Raw genomic sequence first — 27,407 nt, forward strand, 5'->3', positions numbered from 1 at the left:
GATGATCACCTGACAGCCACTGCAGATTTGGCGCGGTCTGCATGGAGGATTTCGAACGTTACTTAGAAGCTCGAAATGGCATGGACACACTCTTTATCATCATCAGCAGCTGGACAAATGATCACCAGCATGTAGCGAGCTTAAGTGTAGGAACATTGATGGAAGAGAAAGAGACTGGAAGCATCCAAAAATATGGACAGTTTCGTCATTACTCGAGTACTTACTTACCGCTGCCAATTCCAATGAGAAGAGACACCGCCTGTTTGGGAGGATAAACACCTGTGAGATACCAAAACGGCAGCTTCTGCGTTGCATACGAGAGGAGCACTTCTCTCGTTGTTGATTAGTCTGGGCCGTTTGCCTGAACATATGGACTGCTATTTTCGCTTGGAGCAATGACGCTGTCACATGGCGAAATTTTTGCAGTCGCGACGAGTTTCACTCGTCCACGGTAGTGCGCTGTTCGACGGTACCAGCAATGCTTTATCAGTTCGTTTTACTTCCTTACATTTAGTCCAAATTCGGTTGTCTCTGGGAGACACAGTCTAGAGTAACTACCGAAAACGTAAGCTCGTCATACATCGTTAAACATTGAATTCATTCGTGAGCAGGATAGAGGAGAAAACAGCAATGTACGTACCAGGACCTTACGTGAAATGCTCACTTTCCTGAAGAGAGTTGCCGTATCTACACACGGTGACATTCCTCGGCGGTGTCTCTGCACTCCGCTGGTCCCGCCGGCTTACACACTTAGGGCATCTGTAGGCCTGCTTCCAAACGCCAACTGTGCGTTGCCTCCCGCAGCCGATGTGTACTTAGCCCAGACCATCCTGTGCGCCCTCCCGCTCAGATACTTCAGCCAATGACAGTCAGATGTCCAAATATGACCGCTTGCCATTGGTCAGCTGATGACCTGAACCGAGTCCTGATTGGTTGGGATATTGGACAGGCTGCCCAATCATCCGTGATAAATTCGCCTCGGCACGCTGGACTAATGCACGGTAATTGCACGTGGTCATCCCGAACGATCCATCAATTCGCGGAGTGTCATCGCGTGCAGCGGGGTCGGCCTGCCAAACCACTGGTAATGTATCGACGAATGATCATATAACCTCGGGGAGTGATCAGACCCTGTCAGTTGGTAACTGGTGATCTATGATGACATGACGTCATCAACTTTTCAAAATGAATGACCCCAGCATGATGACAGCATTAATGTCGTCAGAAACAACGGGTTCTTACCCGTCACTATAGCAAAAGGCCATCACACACAAAGCCTATCCATGCAGGACAATACATTGACAAGTTCGATATGCGGTAAGGGCGGTCACCAACCAAAGCCAGAATAACACGCCATGAAGGCAGTCACTGCCCAGTGCCAGTCCGGTATGCCATAACAGCGGTTACTGACCAAAGCCAGTCCGACACGTCATGTAGGCGGTCACTACCCAGGGCCTGACACGTCATGTAGGCGGTCACTACCCAGGGCCTGACACGTCATGTGGGCGGTCAATACCCAGGACCAGTCTGACACATCATGTAGGCGGTCACTATCCAGGGCCGGTCTGACACGCCATACAGGCGGTCACTACCCAGGGCGTCTGACACGCCATGAAGGCGGTCGCTGACCAGAGCCAGATTGACACGTCATGAAGGCGGCCAATACCCAGGACCAGTCTGACACATCATGTAGGCGGTCAATACCCAGGACCAGTCTGACACGTCATGTAGGCGGTCACTAACCAGAGCCAGTCTGACACGCCATACAGGCGGTCAATACCCAGGACCAGTGTGACATGTCATGTAGACGGTCACTAACCAGAGCCAGTCTGGCACGCCACACCGGCAGTCAATACCCAGGACCAGTCTGACATGTCATGTAGGCAGTCACTGACCAGAGCCAGATTGACCACTGGCCACTGACCAGACCATAAAGGTGACCAGAGCTAGTCTGACCAGACTGACCAGAGCTAGTCTGACCAGACTGACCAGAGCTAGTCTGAAACGTCACAAAGGTGAACAGGCAGTGTGCTGAGCACATGCACATTAAATTTGGTCCCAGTTAAACAAATAAAGACCGTGCGAAAACCTTGAAGACTGGCAGGCATTTTGCTTCATCTGTGAATTTTACCTCTGTGGTAGGATGGGTATTATTGCCCGCGCTACAGATCACGGTACATGAAGGTTCGTGGGTGTTGCATACGCATGCCAGTTTTCAGCAATTTGGGGTAGTGGTTTAACCGTACGAGAACGAAAACCGCGACGTTCCATTTGTAGTTATGTTCTTGGTTCACAGGTGACAGCACCGGTGCCCCGGCGCCTGAGCGTGGGCGTGCGGGATTCAGACAGTCTTCCATGTGTAAGATCATAGCCCCTCCCCCGAAAGAACAGGGGGAGGGGGGCAGGGCAGCCATGACCCCCCATTTTTTAGTGTGTGGGGCGGTCAGCAATGTTAACTGGCCTTCCCACTTTTCAGATTAAGGCTGCATTTGACTTAATTTTGCACCACACTTAGCATTCATGCCGATATACCTACTTCACCGTTTGCTCATTGGCCATCGCTTAGTATTACAGCCGGAAGGCCAACGCCGCACGACCTGGAGACTGCAACGCCGGGCGTCGAGGCTGTTGTTGCCGTGACTTGCGAGCACGCATGTTCAAGACCATATTGCGTAATTTTCTTATCAGCAATCAGTTCTGACAGAATTTTGTGCATTTTAAGACGAACATGGGTCAGCAATGTTAATGAAAATTAAGAACCCGATTTCATTTACAATCTGCGGTTAGGGAGAACTCAATATCTCTGAAGAACACAGAAAAACACGGAACTGGAGTCTATGTGACAATTATTGGACTAACTGCGGTGGTCAGAGATGTTGTTACGTCAGTGAGGGTTCCTGTGCTGATCCGGGGCTAGCTGCGCGGGTCAGAAGGTTTCCCGTATCAGGGATGGGAACAATGTGACATGATATATCCTTCTAATGGCCTCCGGACCGACTAGGAGATCCCGCCCCGTGTCACCAGAATAATAGCCAGAAGACACTTTGCGATGGGACGGAATGGCCACTCAGCCTTTGACCGGAAACGGTCAAGGGATAAAGGTGTTCCCCTGGTGTCCTACTCAAGAGGCCCCTTGCCCGGAAGGGGTCTCATTATTATTGAGTAGATTGGGGGTCTCATTGTTGAAAAGGGTGGGTCGAAATAAGCTTAGAAACCGAGCAGGGTCATGCCATGTCTGCCTGAGAACGTTCATTTTTTTAGAATGTATAATTGAAATAAAATAATGTGGTACGGCCGCCCAAGGTCCGTGGGCCTTGGTTACTGAGGATTTATAATTGTTATGAGGAAATTAACGAATTTTACGCTAGACCATCCGTGCCCCGCGGTGTTCGACGCCGACCGACGATACCGAAAGAGCACCGGTGGGCGCCTGCAGCGGCGGCGGCGGGGCTCCGTTGGCCGTTGGTCATAAAAGAAACACGGTTAATGTTGCAGTCATCGTTTTTACTTACACCTATTGGTTTGCCAAAATAAACCACCTCCTCCGCTCCAACTTTTAGCAAAAACTCCTTCGTTCACGCAATCACATCATTGAGGACCACGCTTTCCATTAAGTGCCGACCACCACCTCCCGTTATGCAACATGGACTGAGGAGCCTGTTTCGCCGACCAAGCGCCCCACTGTTAGAGAGCCCGACCAAGTGGCGAGACCAGGCGCCAGGAGCAGGACGATCCTGACGTGCAGGAGAGCTCTGCTCATTCCGCCGACCCTCCGTGTCCGCTGTGTTCGACGCCGGCCGACGACACCGAAGGAGCGCCGGTGAGCGCCGCCGCTGGCGGCGGCGGCGGCGGCGGGGCCTCGTTGGCCGGGTCTTGAGAGGCATAGCCGGCTTCGACGAGGACCCGGAGCGCTGCGGACCCAGGCGATGGCCCACCGGCCTATGGCACGGAACGGGACGCGTCTCTTGCACCCGCCCAGCCGGTCTATGCGTCGTGCGCGTGCCGGGACGCCGGGATATAGCATGAGACACAGGGACACATGCGTGTGAGGAAACGATAATGATAAGTAATGTCATGCAGCGTCAGTCGGACACCTCGTTTGGTGTCGGACGAGCACGTTGGTGACAGATGACAGATCACACCATCGTGTTGATTATGGTACCCAAATATGTTTGGATGCACTTTATGGCTTTGAACCCACTCAAATGTGTCTTATGTTTTACTTGAAACATAAACGATGTCCGTCTTTTGGTTTTAGCTCGGATCTTTGCACCGCGTTTCTACACACGCAAGACATTGAACTCAAAATTTCGCGCACATATTTGCACATCGCATTTCCAACTCTGTACACGCCGCGTGGTGCGATCGGCAGAAACCAAACCAACGCTCCCAAAGGCAACATGGCCTCCAATCAGATGAAGGTGAGCGATCAACAAATCAGGTGGCCGCTAGACTTTGCCACCATTCCCCACCGAGGGCGTTCATGGGATGTCATAAAGGGCAGAACTCGAACTATCCCCCCAAAGACCCAGCCTGGCATGCCTCAGGCGCACGAAATATCGCGCGTGATCAAACATATTATCTGATGTTCTTGCTCGCCCATTTTTCAATACCTGGAACGTCTGTTCACAGGCAATAACAGGCATATGTAAATTGAAAAAGGCCGTGTCCTCTTTCACTTGAAAATGACAGCTTGCTAGATACCCAAGGCTGTGGCGGATCTGATATTTCTGACCCAAGAACTGTTCGAACTTTCGTCCTCATCTGGCGAGTTAGTATACACACAATCATGCATATACTTGGCGTGTACATACCAATACACCAGACGCGAACGAGTCTCAGCAATTGCTCCATCCTTGATATATACACACACACACACATATATGTATATATATATATATATATATATATATATATATATATATATATATATATGAACACGTATATATGTATATATACATACATATATCTCTATATCTCGGAGGTCAAACAAGGCAAATTGATGTCTTTGTTTAGAACTTCCAGTCGAGACCGACTTACAAAACGCATCTACTCGACGGGAACATTTCCTGACTGCGGTCAGCACGATCCCGCACCACGGATAGACCGGCTTTTGGTGAAATATTTATTATAACCATTCAACATTAATTAATCATCAGCCCACAGATCCTAGCGGGGGTTAGAACGCAACACAAATGGCCGGTCGGCCCGCCCCACCGCCGTCCGGCAGGCGGAACGGGCGGCGCCCCGCCGGCCGCTCCACACAGACACCAACCGCAGGCCGTCGGGCCGCACCGAACCCAACGTCCCCCCCCCCCCCCCTCAACAGCAACCAGAAACGAGACGGAACGGGGAACGCAGAACAACCAATCGCGAGACTGTAGAGCGACCGCATCACACGGGCGAAATATCAAATCTTCACCATACAAATTTGCACTCACCATGATGGTAAAATAGGCACGCTTTGTCTGGTACTGTCCATTTACTTACAGGACCCGTGTCGATTTGTTCCTGCACCGGTGCCCGGCGGCTGGCTCGCCCCAGCACGCCGGCGACGCCTCCTAGAGCCGAAAAGCTTCGCCCACTTCGACCGCGATCGCCCCAGCACGCCACCGTTTCGCGACGTCGTTCAGCGCCGCACCTCCGTCGGAGAGGCCCAAACGCCCTACACACACACACACACACACGCACCAGAAAACCCCACCCCGCGATTGTCCCGGCTGCAGTTTGTCACCGTAGTTGAGACCATGAAGTGTCGCCCACACCGAAACGAACAGGACACGGAGCTGGCGCCCGACGCCGCGCCCCGCCCTGCTCCCAGTGAGCAGTTGGGAGCGGCGTCGTGCCGACTTGTGAACACCGTGATCGCGTTGTCTTTATGCCGACCGCAGCAAACTGTTACGAGCGCCCCAATCGGCAAGGACGTGTGCGAAGGATTACAGCATAGCAGGTACTCGCGCCGATTAATTTGTATGGTCCGCACGCCTGACACACGCCAGCGCCAACACAAAAGCGACCCGAACAACAACCGCAAGTACTCTAAAAGCAGCAAAATCAAACTGAAGGGACCCTCTATCCAACTAGGTACAGTATGGCAGTGATTTACTCGGTGTTACGCAGCGATACAACACGAAAGAAACCGTGTACTGTACACGCCCGCTCTGCACACGCCGCCAGCCAACCACAAACAAGAATAGCGCTGTCTGGTAACTAACTACCGGCGCGTACCGCCGCGGACGCTGTCACCTACACGCCGGTGTCCGCACTCAACCCGCCTGTCGTCGCTGCTGCAGGCTCTGCCTCGCGCTCGCCACCTGCCACGGGGGCGTTAGAAGGCGACTTAGCCGCTGGGTCGACTGCGGCAACGCCCTCCGTCTTAGCGGCAGCATCCAGGGCCTGTGGTTTCGACACTACCGGCGCCTCCCGCACATTGGCTTTGACGACAGCTGGGTCCTCCTGGACTTCGGGTTTTGAACGACCGCTGGCGGCACTTCTGGGGTTTCGTGTTTATCAACGGCTGGCGCTGCCGGGGCATCGGGTTTGACGATCGCTGGCGCCACCTGGGCCTCGGGTTTGACTATTGCTGTCGCTTCTTGAGCCTCAGGTTTGACAACCGCTGCCGCCGCCGGGGCGTCGGGTTTGACGACCGCTGGCGCCACCGAAGTCTCGGGTTTGACGACCGCTGGCACCGCCGGGGATTCGGATTTGACGACCGCTGGCGCCACCGAAGTCTCAGGTTTGACGACCGCTGGCGCCGCCGGGGCTCCGGGTTTGACTATCGCTGGCGCCGCCGAAGTCTCGGGTTTGACGACCGCTGGCCCCGTCGGGGCCTCGGATTTGACGACCGCTGGCGCCACCGGGGCCTCGGGTTTGAACATCGCTGACGCCATCGAAGTCTCGGGTTTGACGACCGCTGGCGCCGCCGGGGCCTCGGATTTGACGACCGCTGGCGCCACCGGGGCCTCGGATTTGACGACTGCTGACGCCGCCGGGGTCTCGTGTTTGACGACCGCTGGCGCCGCCGGGCCCTCGGGTTTGACGACCGTTGGCGCTCGCGAGACCTCGAGCGGCTTGACCGCATCAGCCACCTCCGCCCCCTCAGAAGCGGTCGGCGCTTTGAGCGCACCGCCGGCCTTAGCGACGTCCGGGGCGGGGATACGGGGCGGCTCATTAGTAGCTGACGGCGTTACCGAGCTCGGTGGTTTGACGGCGTTCGATACGCCATCGGCCTTCGGCCGTTTGACATCGGGGGCTGCTGCGTCACGTGCCACTTTCTCGTCGCCGTATGACGCGGCGGCGGCGGCCGACGACGCGGCCGCCGACGGCGCCGGCTCGCTCTTGCCCGTCTCGGCGGCCGGCCTGGCGTCGACCGGCGTCTGGCCGCGGTGCGGCTCGTCCGGCCGCGCGTCCGAGTCGTCCCGCTCGCGGCCCTTGTAGCGCTCCACCACCAGGTCGTCGCTGATCGTGCGCAGCTTGTCGGCGTTGGCGACCAGCTCGGCGGCTGCCTCCGCCGACCTGAGCCGCACGAAAGCCATGCCACGGCGGCCCTTCCAGGCGATGGTGGGCTCGATGGCGCCGGCCGCCTGCAGCGCGTCGCGCAGCTCGCGCACGCGCGTGCTGGCCGGCAGGCGGCCGACGAACACGGTGAGATCGGCCTCCTCGGCGGTGACGGCGCGCGGCCCGGGCCGGCGGCGGCCGGCGCTGTGCGAACGTTCGGGTCGGGGCGCCGGCGGCGCCGCCCGGTGTCGCTCGTAGCGCTCTAGCAGCACCGGCTCGTTCACCAACCGGAACTGGTCGCCCACGGCCAGCAGCTGATCGACGGCGTCGGCGGCGCGCAGGCGCAGCAGCGCCACGCCCTGGCGGCCCTTCCACGACAGAATGGTGGCCGGCGAGTCGGCCGCCACGATAGCCTCGCGAAGGTCGCGCGGCCGCGCGTCCGACGGGATGCGCCGCACCAGCACCGTCAGACCGTCGGCGTGGTCGATCGGCGGCCGGTCCCGGCGCGCACGCGGCCGCCGGCCCGGCTCCTCGTCAGCCGACTGGCGGCTGGAGTCAGCGCCGTCGTGCGGCGCGGCGCGCGGCACCGGCCGGCGCCGGCGGCGCGGCTCGCGGCGCGCCTCCTCCTCCGGCTCCCTCCTGTGCGTCGCTGTTTGTTCCGTCGTTGGTGGCGCGCCGGCGGCGGCGGCCGGCCAGCGGGCGCCGCCGCCGCCGCTTCTCGCCGCCCTCGTCGTCCGCGTCGCTGTAGGGCAGGCCGGCGTCGCCGGCTCCCTGCTCCTCGCGGCGCCGGCGCGGCCCGCCCGGCTCGCCGCCAGAGCGAGGCCGGCCCGCGTCTGCGGGGCCGCCGCCTCCACCAGCTAGTCCTCGGTCGTCTCGACCAGGGTCACGTCCTTCCCCGCACTTGCAACCCAAAAGAGACCGTCCGCGTTACGAACCGCTCACCAATAAGGACCACAACGCGGTTGCACTACAACGCTGTCACCATACACCCATGATGATCACGCCGGGACCACCGGGGATGCCGATCAGGGACCGGCGCCGCCACCAGTCCGGTCCAGCACCCGCCCCCAAGACCGACGGCTAGACCGAGACCAGACAGGACAGGTGATGGTGAAACAGCACGCCGCTTCTTCACCCACGACACCGTCGAACCCTTCGGTGACTGCATGCGGGGCCCGTCCCGGTGGCTCAGTTAGTTAGAGCACCTGCCTTCCGATCTACCCACCCGCGGCGGAGTGGCTTCGGGTCGCTTTAGACGCTCGCTATCCGTCTCTTTGAGAGGTGTGGATCGCGGCCGGTGGCAGCGGGCGCGCTGAAGGTCAGTTGACGTCACAGGGCGGGGCGGACCGTGCCGAACACTGCGGCACACTCAACTTCCGCAACCAAATTCTGCCGTTGCCTGGCATTACACGATCGGATGGTAGGATTAGGGCTCATGCAACAGACAATGCTTAGCATGAGCTCTAATCTCAGAAATCTATCCATTCAAATACGTCAGGATAAACCTAAACAAATACGTCATACTGCCCTCGGCTGCCTTGTGCCCACCTACCCTCCCCCCCATTACCCCCCCCCCCCCCCCCATCCCCCACGCCGCGGAGTGTGCCATCAGGCCACACACGCGTGGCCGCCGCACCCGAAGCGGTACTCCACGCCCTGTTCAACCTCCCGCAGCGCCTTAAGTATGGGGATGGCCTTGAGCTTGCGCCGGCCGTCACCAGCGTTCCAGATGATGCCAGGACGATCTTGGCGTGTCCGCTGGCTGACCGTGGATGACCTGCGTCGGTGGGTCACGATCATGTCCACCGTGCAGGTCGCTTGCGCGCCGAACAGCTCCGGAGGCAGGTAGTCGAACACCTGCGGCGGAGGGACAGCCGGGTCACTGGCCGGTCACGCCCGCGCGCACAGCGGCAGTCGCCCCCGTCGAGAGATGCGGTAGGCGCGCCGAGCCGGCCCGCTCTGCCTCGTGTGTTGTGCGACAGACGGCGGTACCCGGTCCGTGCCAGACACGACAAACGGGTACCTCGTGTGTGGTATAACCGGCGGACGTACCTTGTGTGCAGCACAAGTTACAGGCAGACGTACCTTGTGTGCGGCACAACAGGCGGACATACCTTGGGTGCGATACAACAGGCGTAAGTGCCTTGTGTGCGGTACAACAGGCGGACGTACCTTGTGTGCGGTACAACAAGCGGGCGCACCTTGTGTGCGGTACAACAGGCGGACGTACCTTGTGTGCAACACAACAAGCGTACGTGCCTTGCGTGCGGTATAACAGGCGGACGTCACAACAGGCGTAGGTACCTTGTGTGCGGTACAACAGTGGCGGACGTACCTTGTGTGCGGTACAACGGGCGGACGTACCTTGTGTGCGGCACAACAGGCGTAGGTACCTTGTGTGCGGTACAATAGGCGTACGTACCTTGTGTGCGGTACAACAGGCGGACGTACCTTGTGTGCGGTACAACAGGCGGACGTACCTTGTGTGCAGTACAACAGGCGGACGCACCTGGTCGTCGTGGACGGTGGTGATGACGAGCGTCTCTTCCGACACGGCGCCGGCGCCGCGCGCCATGGCGTACTCCAGGTCAGCGTAGCCCTCGCCCTTGCCGATCCGGTACCCTGCGGGCGCGAGGTCAGAGGTCAAAGGCGGGGTCAGAGGCCAGGCGGCCGATCAAGACGTGGGCGGTGGGCGCGGCTTGCAGCGGGGACGAGGACGTGACAGGTCACACAAACGGCAGGTGGCGCAGGTTGTTCTTCCCCCGCGGCGACAGCTGGTCCGTATCATGCGATATTGTGGTCTCAATGTAAACAGATCGAAATCCTGTGTTGACCGCTGCCCACTGTCCAAGGTACGGACCAGGTTCTGGGGAAGGGAGAAGGGAGCGAGGGAGAGAGGGAGGAAGGGAGAAAGAGAGAAAAGGGAAGAGGGAGAGGGGTGGGAAGAGAGGGAGGTCGTCGAGCGATTCATAGCGTTCCTGCTGACTTTCAAGTCCCAAATTGGGTCCAAGTCAGAGACGACACGGCTACACCAGCGGCCAACAGGACGGGTCACCGTTAACGGGTCGAGCTCGATCATTTTCTCTCGAGCGAACGTTACCGACAACAACAGAACATTGACACCAAAGCAGGCCACCGCGGGCGGCGAGTCCGATGGCTGCCACCGCTACAGGCGCTGTATGCGCCCCCGCTCTCTCTCTCTCCTCTCTCTCTCTCTCCTCTCTCCTCTCTCTCCTCTCTCCTTCTCTCTCTCCTCTCTCTCCTCCCATCTCCTCTCTCTCATCTCTCTCTCTCTCTCTCTCTCTCTCTCTCTCTCTCCCTTCCCTCCCTCCCTCCCTCCCTCCCTCCCTCCCTCCCTCCCTCCCTCCCTCCCTCCCTCCCTCCCTCCCTCCCCTCCCTCCCTCCCTCCCTCTCGCCTCTCTCGCCTCTCGCTCTCTCTCTCTCTCCTCTCTCCTCTCTCTCTCTCTCTCTCTCTCTCTCCTCTCTCCTCTCCTCTCTCTCCTCCCTCCCTCCCTCCATCCCTCCCTCCCTCCCTCCCTCCCCCCGCCCCCCCTCCCTCCTCCCTCTCGCTCTCTCGCTCTCTCGCTCTCTCGCTCTCTCGCTCTCTCGCTCCCTCTCCCCCGCTCCCTCTCTCTCGCTCTCGCTCGCTCTCTCACCGTCTTTGGAGACGGCCACCGAGCCGACCACGATCAGATCGACGGGCACAATGTTGTCGAGCCCGATGGGCGTGCTGAACTTGCGCACGCCCTCGGCGCGCGCCACGCGGTGCAGGTTCCTCCTTAGCCGGGCTGGGCGGCAAAGCAGCGGTTGAACAGGCCGTGCCGCAGCCGCGGCGTTGGCACCAGCACCGTCTTCTCCACTGCCGCGTGGCGGCGCCGGCGGCAGCCGCGTCAGTGTCACCGAGTGTCAACAGTCTCCGACATCGTGAGGTTCGCCAGTCGATGTTGTCGTCAACATTCGTCAACATAACATCAACCATCAGGATGCCATCAGTCTGAGCGTTATCAGTGTGATTCTGCGTCGCCGGCCGAGCAGTTCATTTTATCAGCGTCACGCACCTTGAGGACTGTCAGTCATTATCGTCATTAATGTCGCCAGCCGTGGCAGCCATCAGTTATCAGGGTCGTCAGCAATAGGCCTACGCCACTGCTCCTCGGAGGCAGTAGTCATAACGAATCTAGGTGTCAGCGGCCATCAATCAACAGGTCCCCATCGCTCCACTTAGCACGGCACGTTCCGTCCTCATGGGACCTCACACAAGCCTGCCAAAAATCAGGTGCGCACACGGCTACGCAGAGGCCACCTCTCACCTCCATGGCCAGGAAGCGGACGTCTCCTGCGGCTTGTCCGGGTTCACCTTCACCACCTTCGCCTCCTTGATTCGCTGAGGGCGGCCAGCTGTGGGCGGCCGCCGGCGCGCCCTTGAAGTTCGGTATCCTGCCACAGCGCGGATGATGTCAGCAGCGGCGCGGCAGCCGCGCCCCGCCCGGGGAGCATGAGTCGAGGCGCCTCGAGCGACCCGACCCGACCACCTCCTGCGTCAGCGCGTCCGACAGGGGCCGCTCTGCTCGAGCTGCTTTCCTATCAGATACAGCGTCTCGTCTTTGCAAGAGTCAAACACCGTGATAATCCGCACCATACTCGCACTTGATCCGATAAAGAGCCACAATGCAATCAGGAATCACACACATTTCCTGCGAATCAAGCGTGGCTGAAATGACCTGCCTTCGGCGTCCTCTGAATTTTCATTCGGTTGGTATGTAAATTAGTTGAAGCAACGCTGGCGGACGACTTAAATTGGCTTAACCACTGCACCCTCGCAGTGCTGCAGTGGTCAAGCTCATTGCACCGGCACCCTTTACATGGAAGCAATCGTAATTATAATCACGTCAATTCCAATTCCCGTTCTTCACCATTTCGCTCGAATTGGGAAGAACCCAAAGAGTCCTGGTAATTTGCTTGAACGACCGGATAACTGAAATGTCAAGCTTGATTAGAATAACCAATCGGCTGCAAATAATTTTGAGACAGAATCGAATGGGATCCGTCAAGCCGAGCCAACCACAGGTTTGACTCGCACCATCAACTCTCCCAGTTCACGCATTATCTCAAAACCCGACACCACCGAAGCCGTGTCCGGGCGGTGACGTCACCACCACCACGTCATGGCGCGGGTGACGTCACGGCCGTCAGGTGAGCGGAACCAATGGGGCCCGGGCGGGACGGGAGCGACACCTGCTGGCGCCGCCCACCGCACGGGCCAGCGGGCTCGCCAAACACGACACCGGCCGGGCGGGCCAGCAGCTCCGGCAGCTCGTGTTCGCGCCCACACCAGCCGCGCCGCAGTCCGCTCCGCCGCTGCCGATCACAGCCTAGAGCACGGACCCGATCCGGCACGCCGATCACAGCACAGCGAGCCGTGCACAGATCAGCCCAGTGCAGCGGTAGAGATCAGCCCAGTGTAGCAGTAGAGATTAGCCCAGTGTAGCGGAGGAGATAAGCCCCGTGCAGCGGTAGAGATCGGCCCAGTGTAGTGATAGAGATCAGCCCAGTGTAGCGGTAGAGTTCGGCCCAATGTAACGGTAGAGATCAGCCCAGTGTAGTAGTAGATATCAGCCCAGTGTAGCGGTAGAAATCAGCCCAGTGCAGCGGCAGAGATCAGCCCAGTGTAGCGGTAGGGATCGGCCAGTGCAGCGGTAGAGATCAGCCCATCGTAGCGATAGAGATCAGCCCAGTGTAGGGGGCACATGACCTTCGGGAGAAGACATGGCCCACCTCCTCCATTCACCGGGCCGGAACAGCCACGCGGTCCGCCTATCACGCTAGTTCGGTGCAATGCCGCGTGCCGCATTCAGTTTCACATCAGATAGTCCCACAAGACGTAGCAGCTTGTGTTTCCCCGTCGCACTCCCAAAAGGCCCACAGCCCCTAGCCAGGGTCCCAACACTTCAGGCCCACAGTCCCTAGCCAGGGTCCCAACACTTCAGGCCCACAGCCCCTAGCCAGGGTCCAACACCTCAGACCCACAGCCCCTAGCCAGGGTCCAACACTTCAGGCCCACAGCCCCTAGCCAGGGTCCAACACTTCAGGCCCACACCCCTAGCCAGAGTCCCAATACTTGACACCAGTTGACATCAGTCGTGAAGCAGTGGTGATATGCTTGGTTGCGTACGTAGCAGCAATGTATCATCTTTTACCACGTTCATTGCCACGAGTCATGACCAGTTGGTCATGGGATACGCTGCTGCAGCTCGGCTGTCGGAGCCCTTCCTCCGCGCTGCGAATGGCTCCTCCTGCCCGGCAGAGACCCGAGGCGAGGGCCTCAGGCCGCGGAGCTGGGTCGCAGCCGGTGCCGGCAGCTCCCGAGCCTGGCAGGCCTGAGAGATCGGGCAGAGTCCCGAGGGGAGGGCCTCAGGCCGCGGAGCTGGGCCGCAGCCGGTGCCGGCAGCTCCCCGAGCCTGGAAGGCCTGAGAGATCGGGCAGAGTCCCGAGGCGAGGGCCTCAGGCCGCGGAGCTGGGTCGCAGCCGGTGCCGGCAGCTCCCCGAGCCTGGCAGGCCTGAGAGATCGGGCAGAGTCCCGAAGCGAGGCTCAGGCGCGGAGCTGGGCCGCAGCCGGTGCCGGCAGCTCCCCGAGCCTGGCAGGCCTGAGAGATCGGGCAGAGTCCCGAGGCGAGGGCCTCAGGCCGCGGAGCTGGGCCGCAGCCGGTGCCGGCAGCTCCCCGAGCCTGGCAGGCCTGAGAGATCGGGCAGAGTCCCGAGGCGAGGGCCTCAGGCCGCGGAGCTGGGCCGCAGCCGGTGCCGGCAGCTCCCCGAGCCTGGCAGGCCTGAGAGATCGGGCAGAGTCCCGAGGCGAGGCCTCAGGCCGCGGAGCTGGGCCGCAGCCGGTGCCGGCAGCTCCCCGAGCCTGGCAGGCCTGAGAGATCGGGCAGAGTCCCGAGGCGAGGCCTCAGGCCGCGGAGCTGGGCCGCAGCCGGTGCCGGCAGCTCCCCGAGCCTGGCAGGCCTGAGAGATCGGGCAGAGTCCCGAGGCGAGGGCCTCAGGCCGCTGAGCTGGGCCGCAGCCGGTACCGGCAGCTCCTCGAACCTTACAGGCCTGACAGACCGACCTCTGGCCCCGGCGCAGCCAGCGCGCCCACTGGAGCGGCCGCCGCTCACCGCTCGCCACCCCTCCCAAGGCTATCCGGGACTGGGCGGACCGTGACGAGGTGCGACACGGCATCGCAGGCGGGGGCGGACAGCAGCCAGGTCGCCTCCGCAGCCCTTTGACGCCGCATGCCAGGGATGACGTTAGCGTCTCGGAAACATGATGACGGCTCCAGATGACGTTTAGCATTCCCGTACCACACATCCAGGATGCGATTTGACATTCGGCATACGATTCAAACTACTGTACATCTGACACAAGTATACGGTCACATAAACGTGAGGCATTCAAGAGCGTGGACGTGACGGGTAGAAAAAATTTCCCGTTCAATACGCTGGAACCAGGACGGTCACTCCAGACGTGGCCAATATTCTAGAGCCATGAACGCATCTTGATGTACACTTTACTGATGTGTTTGGCGTGATTTATCGATATGCGTGTATTAAGTGTCGCACAGGCTTATGCAATGCGATAAATCGCACCTATATGCCGAACAGGATTAATTGTTTATTCCTGCAAAAGCCACGCATACAACAATAAACAGCCGAGGCGGGCCTGTTGGCACGGGCTCCACATGCGCCCCATCGACTACCGGTCTATTCATAGCCGGCATCCGGCGGCGCGCGGCCGCGTTCGTCCGGAACACGTGCGCACCTCGCGCCCCGCTGACGGCCGCGCGACGGACGGCGGCGACGACGGCAGCGCTCGTGCGACGTCCTCCACCTGCGGCCGGCGGGCAGCTGCAGGCCCGACGGCCGGTCGCACGCCGGGGCCCATCGCCGTGCCGCGCCCGACCGAACGGCCGCCACCCGCCGAACGGCACGGCGCAGCGCTGGATCTCGCCGCCGCCCACCCGACCGCGCCGGACGGGCCGAGCGCCGGCGGAACAGGACAACGCAAACGAGCTCCGAATGGCGGCTTTTTAGAAGGGAAGCGGAACACGCACCGCCGCTTTTGAGGACGTCAGCGACTGTGGCACTCTTATTCGATCCCAGGGGCCATGGCGCAACCGAGGTTCGAGCCCAGGCCCCGGCACCACCATATGTGAGGCGACGGCGACCCACTAGGTTACTACACTCACACCTGACGGGCCCAAACCGGCTGGACACAAACCCAGATATCAAAACTGTCATTGGCCAGAGACATGCGCGGTGCGCGCCATGCGTAGATCAACGCACCACGCATATGCACAATGTTTGCTCCAAACCTACTCTATCGACCCAACCTGGGCCTATGCTTCCCTCATCGGCCATACCGATGACCAATGAAGAACTGACGGGCGTGGTAACTGATACCCATTCAAACCCCAGAGGAGGTGGAGGGGGGGGGGGCGGAGGTTAAAGGTCATTGTACGAACTCCACAGAACTTATATCAAATTTCTGCAAAGTCGCCTGATATGTGGTGTAAATTTCTTAGCTCAGGCCGCAGGGAGGGGTAGGAGGAAGCACCCCTATGGATTCCTACTTTACTACGCACGGGGGTCTGCAGCGAAAATGGTCATGACCTGGATCTTGCCCATTTTGGCCTCCAGCGCGCGTTAAACGGCGAATTGGGTAGCAGTTCAAAATACATTGGCAGCGCATCAGTGAGAGCGCCAGTTTAATGTATCGCTCAATGACTGGACGTCCGCTATATCGATATACAACTGTTTCTGACACCCTGTGGCAGGACAGGCCAGCCGTACGTTGTCATCGCCTTGCCAATACGACCCTCCCAGCCGGCGGTAAGGTCACGTGGTTACGTCTGCACCCGGCACTACATGGCCCGAGGATATAAACAGGCAAAGGCATTAGGGCGGTGTTCTGGGGTGGCCGTGCCAGGTGCGGCGGGCAGCGCTGCTTCAGATATGCATGTTTGAACCGAGCGGGCATTGTGGACCTAAGCCCGGGATGATGGTTTACCAATGCAGCTAGTTGGGACGATTTTATGAAAGTAAGGAAATGCAGTGTATGCATTTTTTGATCAATATGCGTGCTTTCCAAACGTCAAAGGTAAGCCATTTAGATCAGGCAAATAGAAGTGTTATTTATATTTTTGTGACCAACACAACCCAGGCGTCAAATAAATTTGAACTATGCAACCGCAACGGTTCAATGACAGACATGATGGCACAAATTATGACCAGCATAAGATAAAAGATCAAAGCAGTCTGAACCAGCCTGGCACGATCCGACGAGTCTTGAAAATATGCCATTCGAATGCTCACATTAATTTGATTTAGCAGTTCTGTGCAGTTTTCAAAGCCAAAAATTGCATGACTCTTACACTGCTCACTGTAATATTTACCACATGTGTGCACACAAGCTGTTGGATTTTAAAAATTGTCATGTTGCAATGAAATGATTCAAACAACCATTTTCAATTAATTTGTTTCTCTACCACTATAGAAGGCAAATGGAACTTTTCATATTTTCCATTGAAGGACCACATTTCAGACCACACTGTTTCTCCCTTAATCTGGATTTCTTCACGGAATTCCACCTTTCAATCTAAATGCATGTGACTCATTGCATGATTTATTTACATGGGTCATTTCATGTCAAAGCATGGATGCTGCCACAACCAAGCAAGGGAAATCATTTTTACTGTGACTTGCTGGCAGAAAATAATTTGTCATCACCACTGTTGGTATGTGCATCAAATTAACATACAAATATAATTGATATCGTGAGGCCATGTCTAGTCAAAACACCTTGCAGTGTCAATTGTTGCCAAAATACTTATCAGAAAACCAGAGATGACTTCTCCTCCCATCGGTCAGAATCGGGCAATCAGCATCAAACTGGACGGCAGTCAAGTCACTATCCAGGCAGCTCCAAACGTCAGTTTGAAAGCAAAGGGCAACAGACTAATGGTCAATAAAATGTATGCATGGAGGCGGGCAAACAGCCTGAAGTCTGGTAGCATGGATTTACATTAACACCCTGACAATCCTAGTAGGCAAATTTTGGAGCACTCCTCACAATGCTATGTAATGGCATGAACCTGTAAGCCCACCACCAGCAACAATTCTAAAACTGGCCTCCTTGAAAGGAAAAGAACATGTTTCCACACACTCAAACAAGTATGCTGGCAAATCACTAGAGAACACACACTGAATTTCATGCAGGGGATAGCACATGCCACATAACAAAAGTTATGCATGCATCAATATTACCTCTGGCTACTTTCTCACACAAAACCAGTTAGCAAATGTCATCACACAGTGAAAATTGTCATTGACACAAACCTTGCTGAACACTCACCTATTGTGAACAGGTCTTGGAAATTCAGCCAGGTCATTATGTTCTAAGTGGTCCCAAACCTTGCGCCGAAAGTCATTCTTAGTCACCAAGGCCCCTGAGGCCATCACTGAAAAAAACAAAACAAACTGTGTTACAGGATACAGTTGGAATAATATTCCCCAAAAGCAAGCATACAATTCTGAGTATGTCAGGCTAATTTTTAACCCCCAAACAGCTGCACCTACAACACTTTTCCTGCCTATATGCTGCAGCAATGCTACAGACTGGTATACTGTAATTCCTATAAACACATAACTACTACAAATATGCAACAAACAACAAAATTGCTACATGCAAATCATCTTGACACATGATGCTTACACAACAAGATCAAACAAAATAATAGCATCCACTGACATGGGTTATGTTTGAGGCAATTCATATGACTCATTTTGTTTTATTACCCATCATTGTACAGACAGCAAGCTCTGAGACAATTACGCACACTTGGACATATTTTTAGCTAATGATAATACATTGACATCTGAATGGTAAAACACAATGAAATTCACTCAAGAAATAACTTTCCTGTTTTGACTTTGCCACTTAGACATCCTAAACTCTTCAAACTGATTTGTTGTTACCTGTCTGCAATGCCAAAAAATATCCCACCCCATTTAGCATCGTTCCCAGAGCATAACCTTTCCTTCATCACGCTGTGGTGTAAAGGTGAACTATGGGCAAAATCAAAATGAACAAACACCTCCTAAAACTAGCCTTCTTCAGATGATTATAACAAACAAGATTTGAGGCACTTGATGTGAAGAAAACAAAACTTTTGATACCTGAGAGTGCCTGAAATGTAAAGATTTGGTTTTAACAAGACATACAATGGGAGGCAATCCCCCTGATGAAAGTGCCACAAAAGTAGAAGCACTGCATCAGCCATTAGGATTAAATGATTTATTCAACACCCAACCATTTAGCATTGATTTTCTGCAATTGATTGCTGTGGGGGTCAACAAGCTCTTTCCTGAGAATCAGGCTAAAAAACCAGACATTTCAGCTCATCTTATGGTTGTAAGGCAAATACCCTCCAAACTGAGCTAGAATGCCCTCTTGGCAGCACATGCCCTACTTCCTATTTGATGTCAAACAGAAAGGCCTTCCATCCTGCTATTTTGACATTATGAGTTCACAGTTCTTACAATGAGTTCTTAACATTTAATCTACCATGAGGTACCAGTCAAAGAACATTATGATGCTAAATAAGAATTAAGCTGAATGCCATCATTCTAAATACCATTTAGCATTACATGATATAACCAGCACCCCCAGGTATATTGAAGGTTCTTAGCCTGAGATAAGAAATTCAATCATATTTCCTACTCCTGACTCATTCTATGTTTTAAACCTCTGGGCCTAGGTTTTGAATTCATGCTTTGCCTGGTGAGATAACAGCCTGTGGTGTCACACAGATAACCTGCATTATATGTGGTGTGAAAGAACATCTCTACATCCAGAGATGGGCAAGATGCAGAATCTGCTGATCCATCATATGGACACATGCAGCTCACAGAAGTCATGCACTTAAATATTATATTTTTACATTTTTGCTCAGCATCTGATAAGTTACATGGTAAAAACATCATTGTTGATCACATTATCCACAAAACTATCCACTTGCCAGACATAAAAAGCCATCAGCAGCATGTTGACCATTGCTGCATAAATGCCCAGAATTACCATGCTTAACATAGTTACCATACCATTTCTACATATCTCTTAGCCATGTAAAGAAATGGTTGAATGGGTAACATCACAAGTGAGTCAGGTAGTGATGTCATGTGTCAAAAGGGCTCACTATACATAATAAACAAGGAGTAAATTGACTTCTACTTGCCAATAAAAAGGCATTGATATGATTTGCATAGTCTAGAATGGATGAGACATATCTTGTTCTCAACAATGCATTAGCATGCAGTGATCCCAATCCAGGCCAATGGCAAGATCAAGTATTGCTGATACCTTCATACAACTGAAAGGCTCTATGACATTCATTGCACACACCATGAAGTTGTCATAAATTGGGTGGCTTCAGCATGAGTTATAACACACAACATTTATATCACTGGATAATAACTATGCTACTTACAAAGTGAATGTTGTAGTGATTAACCAGCATGCAGCATGGGGAAAAATACACACTGTCATGCTCCCAAGATTAAGCCTGCCCACCAGTTTCCAGAATTGCAACTTTCCCACAACAGACACAATAGCTTGTGTTCAAACATCCAGCCATTCAAATCAAAACACTCCTAGAATCTGGAAAATAGCCCCCTTTGCATGGCCAGGTTGCAAAAGACCTGTTACTTTGGATGTATCACCAAAGCAGCCACAGCACAGAAACAATTTTAGTATACAAGATGCCATTAACCTGAGTAGCCAGCATTCTGTGCATGGTTCCTGGGAACTAAATTGCAAAGAAACCCACTGATCAGACCTTCTGTTGCTAAGGTTTATACATGCTAAGATAACCTAAGCAAATCCTGTTGTTTGTGGAACTATTTGTAGCATGCTAACAAAAAGCTACATCCAAACACTTGGACAACAAATAAATACAGGCTTATACAATCTCCAATTAACTCTGAAGAATGAGAGCACCAACATTCAACAAATACGATTAGCAGTATGCAGATTGCCCCTGCCAACATTTCGATGGAATTCCGAAGGGAGGCAAATACCTAATATGTCTTGAAGCTCAGAATCTTGACCACACGACACTAGTCGCACGCTGTCAGATAGGATATATCTGTAAAATTATTGTCTGATGGCACACAGGTCAACAGCACTTCCGCGGTACTCCGGTGCTCAATCAACGCCGCAGCGATCTAAGGCAGGGCATTTACTTTGTTTGCGCTATAATTGTCGGAAAGCATGCGTCCTAATGCTGGACAAAACTTAGGCGTACACTTTCTGGCAGCTATCATATTTCTTTCATTTCAGTTATTATTCAATAATATTTGATCATTAATAAAATATCTATGGCTGCTGTCAGATACAAACTGTATTCCAAGGTGTGATAAATGTATTTTGATTTGTCTAAATAACACATTAAGCAATATGTTAGACATGCCGCGATCAAGTAGTGTAGTGTGAGCCGAACCAACGTTAAAAAGTTATAAAACTGGAATTAGATATAAAAACTTGAAAAAATCTCGAGCAGTTACTTATTCAATATTTTACACGAAATTACACCTCATTGAAGTTCCAAATATGTTCATACGTATTTTGTCCTTTACTAGTTATGCCGGTTGCTGCAAATCCTGGCGCACTTGCACTATGAAGACTTCAGTTAAACGCGATACTGATGTTCAGCTAGGTGCGCGACTGCTGATTGGCTGCGGGTGCCGGCCGAAGTATCAACTAGCTGAGGAAGAGCGAGGCGCCTGCAAGGTAGATGGGCTTGCCATGTTATAGCCAAGTCTGATTGATAGGTGATGCCAAGAACCTGAAATTACATGTGCTCACAGAATACGTATTTCAGGAAAACACATTCTGTAATTCCATTGGAAATGTGGTAATAATGTTGGTGTGTACTGTTGGTTTTTGCATGCGATACTGTGTTACCTTACATTGTTACAACCAAAAAAATGCAGCAGATACAAATGATAACAGTTAGTAATGCCAATGCCAATCTGAGTCCTGGCTGCATGCTTTGCCATGTAGGTATTGGGAATTGTGCTCTCACCCATGTAATAACGTTGCAATTTGACAAGACTTTTGTGCCAATGATTTGGTTGACCAGTTTTTTTCAGATTATTTGATCTCACACAGGCCTGACTGTTCGTGGAGCCAGGACATTATCTGCTGACTCATCATCAAGGTTACAACATGAGTGGAGGAGTTTATGGAGGAGGTTTGTACATGCAACTACACATAGACTATCCATACACCATGCCACTCATAACCACTCATTTTTTAGTCCCTCTGCTCCTAATGTTGCCCTGGTTATGCTGGGCAAGAATCTCATCTCTCCCTGGTTGCATTGTTAAAACATCAAATATTTTAGCATGGCTACAAACCAAACCTGTGCATAACATTAGACTGTTCAAAATTTATCTTCCCTTGCTACACTTTGGATATGCTCCATAAATAACATAACATGTGCATGGCCCCTATGCAACATCACATATTATCCTCTGCTGAGACTGGGCAAGCAAAATGGGCAAGACCGACGCAAGAATGCTGAGCAAAATGACCCCAGTAATCAGCACATCCTGAAACCCTAATTATCATCATCATCCTATGCCAGGGTCCAAATCAGATCAGGAATGCTGCCATGAGAGAAGGTAATGCCAGCTCTGGACATCAAAGGGGAAATTTCAAAGGCTTGCTATGTAGGTGGCAATCTGTGGCACCACAGATATGCCTGAATAATAATGGTCTTTAATTCCATTTATGGACATTGGAGGAATCAGCTGATTCAACACCAAGTGGACATTTGGCTTGCAGGAATAGTGCACTTGAATGGTGCACTTGGTGTACATGAATATTGTCTTATGAATAGTTGTTCACAAGCTGTGTGGCTAAATACATAATCATCAATCACACCATCCACAATAAGTCCAGACCTGCCTATTTCCTCAACATACAGAACATCCATGGTTGCAGGCATTGGTATGCCAACACAACTGCCCTGTAAACAAAAGACTTATTTGACTGCCGCCTGAGAAGGAAATATGCTTGGGCAAAGATGTCGTAGATAAGGAATGGGTTTACCCCAAGGCAGGTAATGGGCTTCCTTTTGCCAATGCAGAATGGATATCAAAAGGATCTGGCAGTATAATGAGAAGTTTCTCCTTTGCAGATGAAAAGGACACAAATGCAGGATGCTGCAGTCAATACCATTGTCTCCAACTTGGAAGTCCTGCTGCCCTGAGAACATGCAGATTGAACACAGAAGTACTGGTATCATCACCAGCCATCAGTATCCACATTCACTGGGTGTAACTATCCACCCCCAGTGCCAACATTAACATCCATTTTCTGTCCTGCAGATGAGGTGGGGGCACTGGTGTTTGACCTGGGTCACTACTCGCTGCGCGCGGGGTACGCCGGTGAGGAGGCGCCCAAGTCGGAAATCCCGGCCACAGTTGGTGTGCTAGATGAAGCGGCAACTGGTGCAGCACTCGATGTCGCCATGGAGGTGGACGGCGCAGGCGGCAAGGATGCCGCCGCCCACCGCAAGTACTACATCGACACCAACGCGCTGCACGTGCCCAAAAAAGGTCAGCTGGCAGTGACTAACAGTGTGTAGAGTTTGTTGGCTGTATGCAGCCATTTGTCTCATTTTGTGGCCACCAGATGTCTTGTAGCTGAAGAGTGGGCCGATTATTAGCAGAAAAAGTGAGAGGGTCTGGAACACCTCCCAGGAAATTGTTTGCTCAGCATTTCTGTGGTTATTTTTGGCATACAATTACATCACCTGAATGTATACATTCACCAAATATCATAAAGACCCTGACACTTTTTACATCAATCTAACGTTTTTGGGACACATGCCTGACCAGAGAAGTGATGTCGTCACAGATGACGGTATTCTGAAGTGAATTCGCAGTCATGGCTGTGAGTGTCGGCCGTTTGTTTCAGACGTGGAGGCGGTGAGCTATATGAAGGATGGCATGATCGACGACTGGGACCTGTTCGAGAAGGTCCTCAGCTACACCTACTCACAGTGCATCAAGTCTGACTCGAGCTGCACCCGGTGCTCATGTCTGAGGCGCCCGTGAGTAGCCGCTGTCTGCGTGGGGCGTCCGCCGCGCGGCCACGCCCGCGGCGGCCACTGCCGACATGGCCAACCCGCTCTGGTGGCGCTGCCCGCTGTCCAGCCAGGTGCGGCCACTAGGGCAGCGCCATGGCCGGGCTTTTGCTTTGCGCCTGCTTTTGGAGGCACATTCCGCTCAGCTGTTAATGCTGGTGCTCAACCCGTGTTATAGTACTCAAGCTGGGTGGGTGGGACAAGGAGGTGCTGGAGGCGAAGCTTGAATGTCCTGGTGATTTGCTGTGCGGGTAGTAATGACTTCAGTTGAGCTCTTGTGTGACGATGCAGGGCCTTGAGATGAAAGCTGCGCGAAGGCGGCGGGGTAAACCAGTCTGCTATGAGGTCAGCTCCTTCAGCATGTCATGGTCGGCCATTCGTGGGATCACCATAACCTACACCTAACCCTTCCAATGATCGGAGACTCCGCTATCGACACTGCAAGCCCAGACACTGTTTCCGTACAACTGACATACGTGCACCCCCTGAAGCGTAGCCGCCGTAACGGAAACGCCTTCCCCGACAGCGGGACCACTGTAACAGACGCTTGGCCATTCCCGACAGTTGGACCACTGTCTGACACCCGTACATCACCGACAATGGAACCACTGTAGCCGACACCGGCTCAAATCCGACATTGGGGTACTAGCCGACACCCGCCCATCCCCAATAGTGGGACCGCTGCAACCAATGCCCTCATCCTCGGCACCGTAACCATGGTAACCGCTCGTCACTCACGCCGACAGTGGAACCACCGGGGGCGGCGCGAGAAGCTGACCGAGCTAATGTTCGAGAAGTACAACGTGCCGGCCTTCTTCCTGGTCAAGAACGCCGTGCTGGCGGCCTTCGCCAACGGCCGCTCGACCGCGCTGGTGCTGGACAGCGGTGCAACGCACACCTCGGCGGTGCCCGTCCACGACGGCTACGTGCTCACGCAAGGCATCGTCAAGAGCCCGCTCGGCGGTGACTTCATCACGGCCCAGTGCCGCCAGTTCTTCAGCCAGAACGAGGTGGAGGTGGTGCCGCCGTACATGATCGCGTCCAAGGAGCCCGTCAAGGACTACGAGAAGGCCAAGTGGACGCGGCGGGCTAACCTGCCCGAGGTCACCAAGTCGTGGCACGACTACATGGTCAACGTAGGTGGTGCGGGCAGCGCCGGTCGGTGGTATCAATACAGTTTGGCTTTTCGTTGGGCTTGTGATGTGTGGTTCAGTGACTCCTGAAATGTTTCTGATGGCTTTTGGTTTCATTTCTGAGCCACTTTATTTTGGACTTCTGTATTGAATTTGTGTGTGGTTTGTTGCGTCATGTTCATTGTGTCGTATTGGAGGACTAGTGTAAGAACCCTTTGTCTATCATTTCCAGGAGGTTGTCCAAGACTTTCAGGCGACCATTCTGCAGTGTGTCGACGACTACAGCGAGGAAGCTATCTCTCAGATGCCCGCCGTCCCTTACGAATTCCCGAACGGCTACCACCAGGTACATGTGACAGTGTTGTGAGGCGCCACGCGCCATGCGGCGGGCGGTTCGCGAGCGTATCTGCGAGTCGAGAGGTGGTCAGAATGTGGACGGGGAGGGTGTGCTTAGTTTCGTGCCTGGTGATGATCGCAGTGCATTGTTTGCCTGTATTTCCTGCTGCCCCTGCCCGTTTATGATGTGGTGATCTGCACGTCATTCTGGCTGCGCTGCGGTCGGCTAACACGGCACGCTCTGTTTAACATTCCAAGTTTTTGAGCAGTTACTGGGCACTTTAGTGGTCAGCAAACGTCTCTTGGTTGGGCATTGGCTAATTGCACAGAAAGTAAAGTTGTGCCATCTTCTTACTTACACCAGTCCTTTTGCCGAGCATTTACGTTCCGCGGCGCAGTGTTTTGGCTTCGCCATGAACACAATTAAAGGCTGCTTCCATTGTCATGTGCAGGCTCACCGCTGACTTATGTCGGCCCGCTTCTGACTCCTGCTTACCCCGCCTGATGCGATCGGCGTCCTTCTGACCTCCACCGGCCCTCTCCGCACCCGCTGTCGCCGCGCTGCTGCCCTCAGTAGCCTCTCCTGAGTTATGCTGGCCCACTCCTGACCCTCACCAACCAACTCATGACCTCTGCCGGGCCGCTCCTGGCCTCCGCCTTCGCTCCTGATCCCTGCCGGGCCGCTTCTGACCCCCCATTGTAAGCTCCTGACCCCTGCTGGGCCGCCTCTAACCCCTGCCGGCCCGCTCCTGACCCCTGTCAGACTCCTGACTCCTGCTAGTGTGCCTATGACCGCTACCGGCCCCGTGACCCCTGTCGCCCCTGACCCCTGCCTACCTGCCCCTGACCCCTGCCGGTGCGCCCTCAGGATTCGGCTCGGAGCGTTTCAAGATCCCCGAGTGCCTGTTCGACCCTAGCAACATCAAGGGCGTGGGCTCTACCATGCTAGGCATGGGCAACGTGGCGCACAACTCGGTCAGCATGTGCGACGTGGACCTGCGGCCGGTGAGTGAGATGCCGCCGCGCACCCCGGCCGCCCCTGTCAGGCCGTCTCCGTTTGCCTGGCCGGCGACGGCTCGAGGCGGCCGACCGGGAGCGGGCTGCGGGCTGCTCGGTGGTTTCGCCGGCCGCCGCAATCTGTGATCCCGAGCTGTGATATTAAACGGGGAGCGCTGTTTAGAATCGGTGCTCGTGCTTGTTCACCGTTCGGGAATGGTTTGACCACACAACTGCGTGTTTGCATAATATGTAGAATGACATCAACGTGTCTCTATCTCCTAGAGATGGTCGGTGTTCGGTGTTTTCGAGAAAGTTGGTTGGTGGTCACGGAGCACGCACGACGACTTGAGCTCTTACCGCTGTGAGCCCACCCAAGGCATGCGGCGTGTCTGTGACGTGAGCTCCGTGGGGTAGTGCCATATCCGGGTGTGTCGAAGCTGACCTGACCTGACCTGCGCCTGCCTCCCGCAGAACCTGTACGGCAACGTGGTGGTGACGGGCGGCAACACGCTGCTGCAGGGCGTGCCGGAGCGGCTGAATCGCGACCTCTCGCGCAAAACGCCGCCTGTGAGTGTGACTGCCGCGCACGACGGCTATGTGGCCGGACCTTTAGTTGTAATGTTTGATACTCTGCGGCACAAGTGGTCGTGCAAGGTGATGTTCGTTGTCTACGCGCCTCAAAGCACGGGTCGTCTCCACCATGATGCCGTCTGCCAGGACAGAACTGACCGTGTCGTATCGGCCATACCGCTGCCGTGGCCGGCGTGACCTGCCGCCGGGGTGCCGTCCCACCTACCCCCCCCCCCCCCCGCCTGTGACCGGCGTGACCTGATCGCCGGGGTGCCGTCCCCACCTACCTCCCCCCCCCCCGTCTGTGACCGGCGTGACCTGGTCGCCGGGGTGCCGTCCCCACCTACCCCCCACCCCCCCCCGCTGCTGTGACCAGCGTGACCTGGCCGCCGGGGGCGCCGTCCCCGCCTAACCCCGCCCCCCGCTGCTGTGGCCGCATGACCTGGCCACCGGGGGCACCGTTCCCGCCTAACCCGCGCCCGCTGCTGTGGCCGGCGTGACCTGGCCGCCGGGGTGCCGTCCCCGCCTAACCCCGCCCCCGCTGCTGTGGCCGGCGTGACCTGGCCGCCGGGGTGCCGTCCCCACCTAACCCTGCCCCCCTTCCGCCGCTGTGACCGGCGGACCTGGTCGCCGGGTGCCGTCCCCACCTACCCCCCCCCCGCTGCTGTGACCACGTGACCTGC

The 27,407-nt window shown here is 55.2% G+C and overlaps 1 protein-coding gene, 1 long non-coding RNA gene and 1 pseudogene across 2 annotated transcripts; 1 reads left to right on the forward strand and 2 right to left on the reverse strand.

Moving 5' to 3' along the window:
- Nucleotides 1–6,266: 6,266 nt before the first annotated feature.
- LOC119089978 (methenyltetrahydrofolate synthase domain-containing protein) lies at nucleotides 6,267–11,574 on the reverse strand. The gene is made up of 7 exons (XM_037212779.1): nucleotides 11,556–11,574; nucleotides 11,154–11,285; nucleotides 10,007–10,119; nucleotides 9,134–9,354; nucleotides 7,854–8,046; nucleotides 7,407–7,583; nucleotides 6,267–6,356 (listed from the first exon to the last, which is right to left on the reverse strand). Exons 1-7 carry the CDS (start codon nucleotides 11,572–11,574, stop codon nucleotides 6,267–6,269), a joined length of 945 nt encoding a protein of 314 aa, XP_037068674.1.
- A 293-nt stretch (nucleotides 11,575–11,867) lies between these two features.
- Nucleotides 11,868–20,762, reverse strand: LOC119090564 (uncharacterized). Its single transcript, XR_005093260.1, has 3 exons — nucleotides 20,610–20,762; nucleotides 17,887–17,992; nucleotides 11,868–11,934 (listed from the first exon to the last, which is right to left on the reverse strand). It is a non-coding gene; the product is annotated as an uncharacterized LOC119090564 (long non-coding RNA).
- A 422-nt stretch (nucleotides 20,763–21,184) lies between these two features.
- Nucleotides 21,185–26,922, forward strand: LOC119089979 (actin-like protein 6A; annotated as a pseudogene).
- The last annotated feature ends 485 nt before the right edge of the window (nucleotides 26,923–27,407 follow it).

This window comes from Pollicipes pollicipes, unplaced genomic scaffold (genome assembly GCF_011947565.3).
Source record: "Pollicipes pollicipes isolate AB1234 unplaced genomic scaffold, Ppol_2.1 Scaffold_3087;HRSCAF=3621_pilon_pilon_pilon, whole genome shotgun sequence".
Classification (NCBI taxonomy): Eukaryota; Metazoa; Arthropoda; class Thecostraca; order Pollicipedomorpha; family Pollicipedidae; genus Pollicipes; species Pollicipes pollicipes.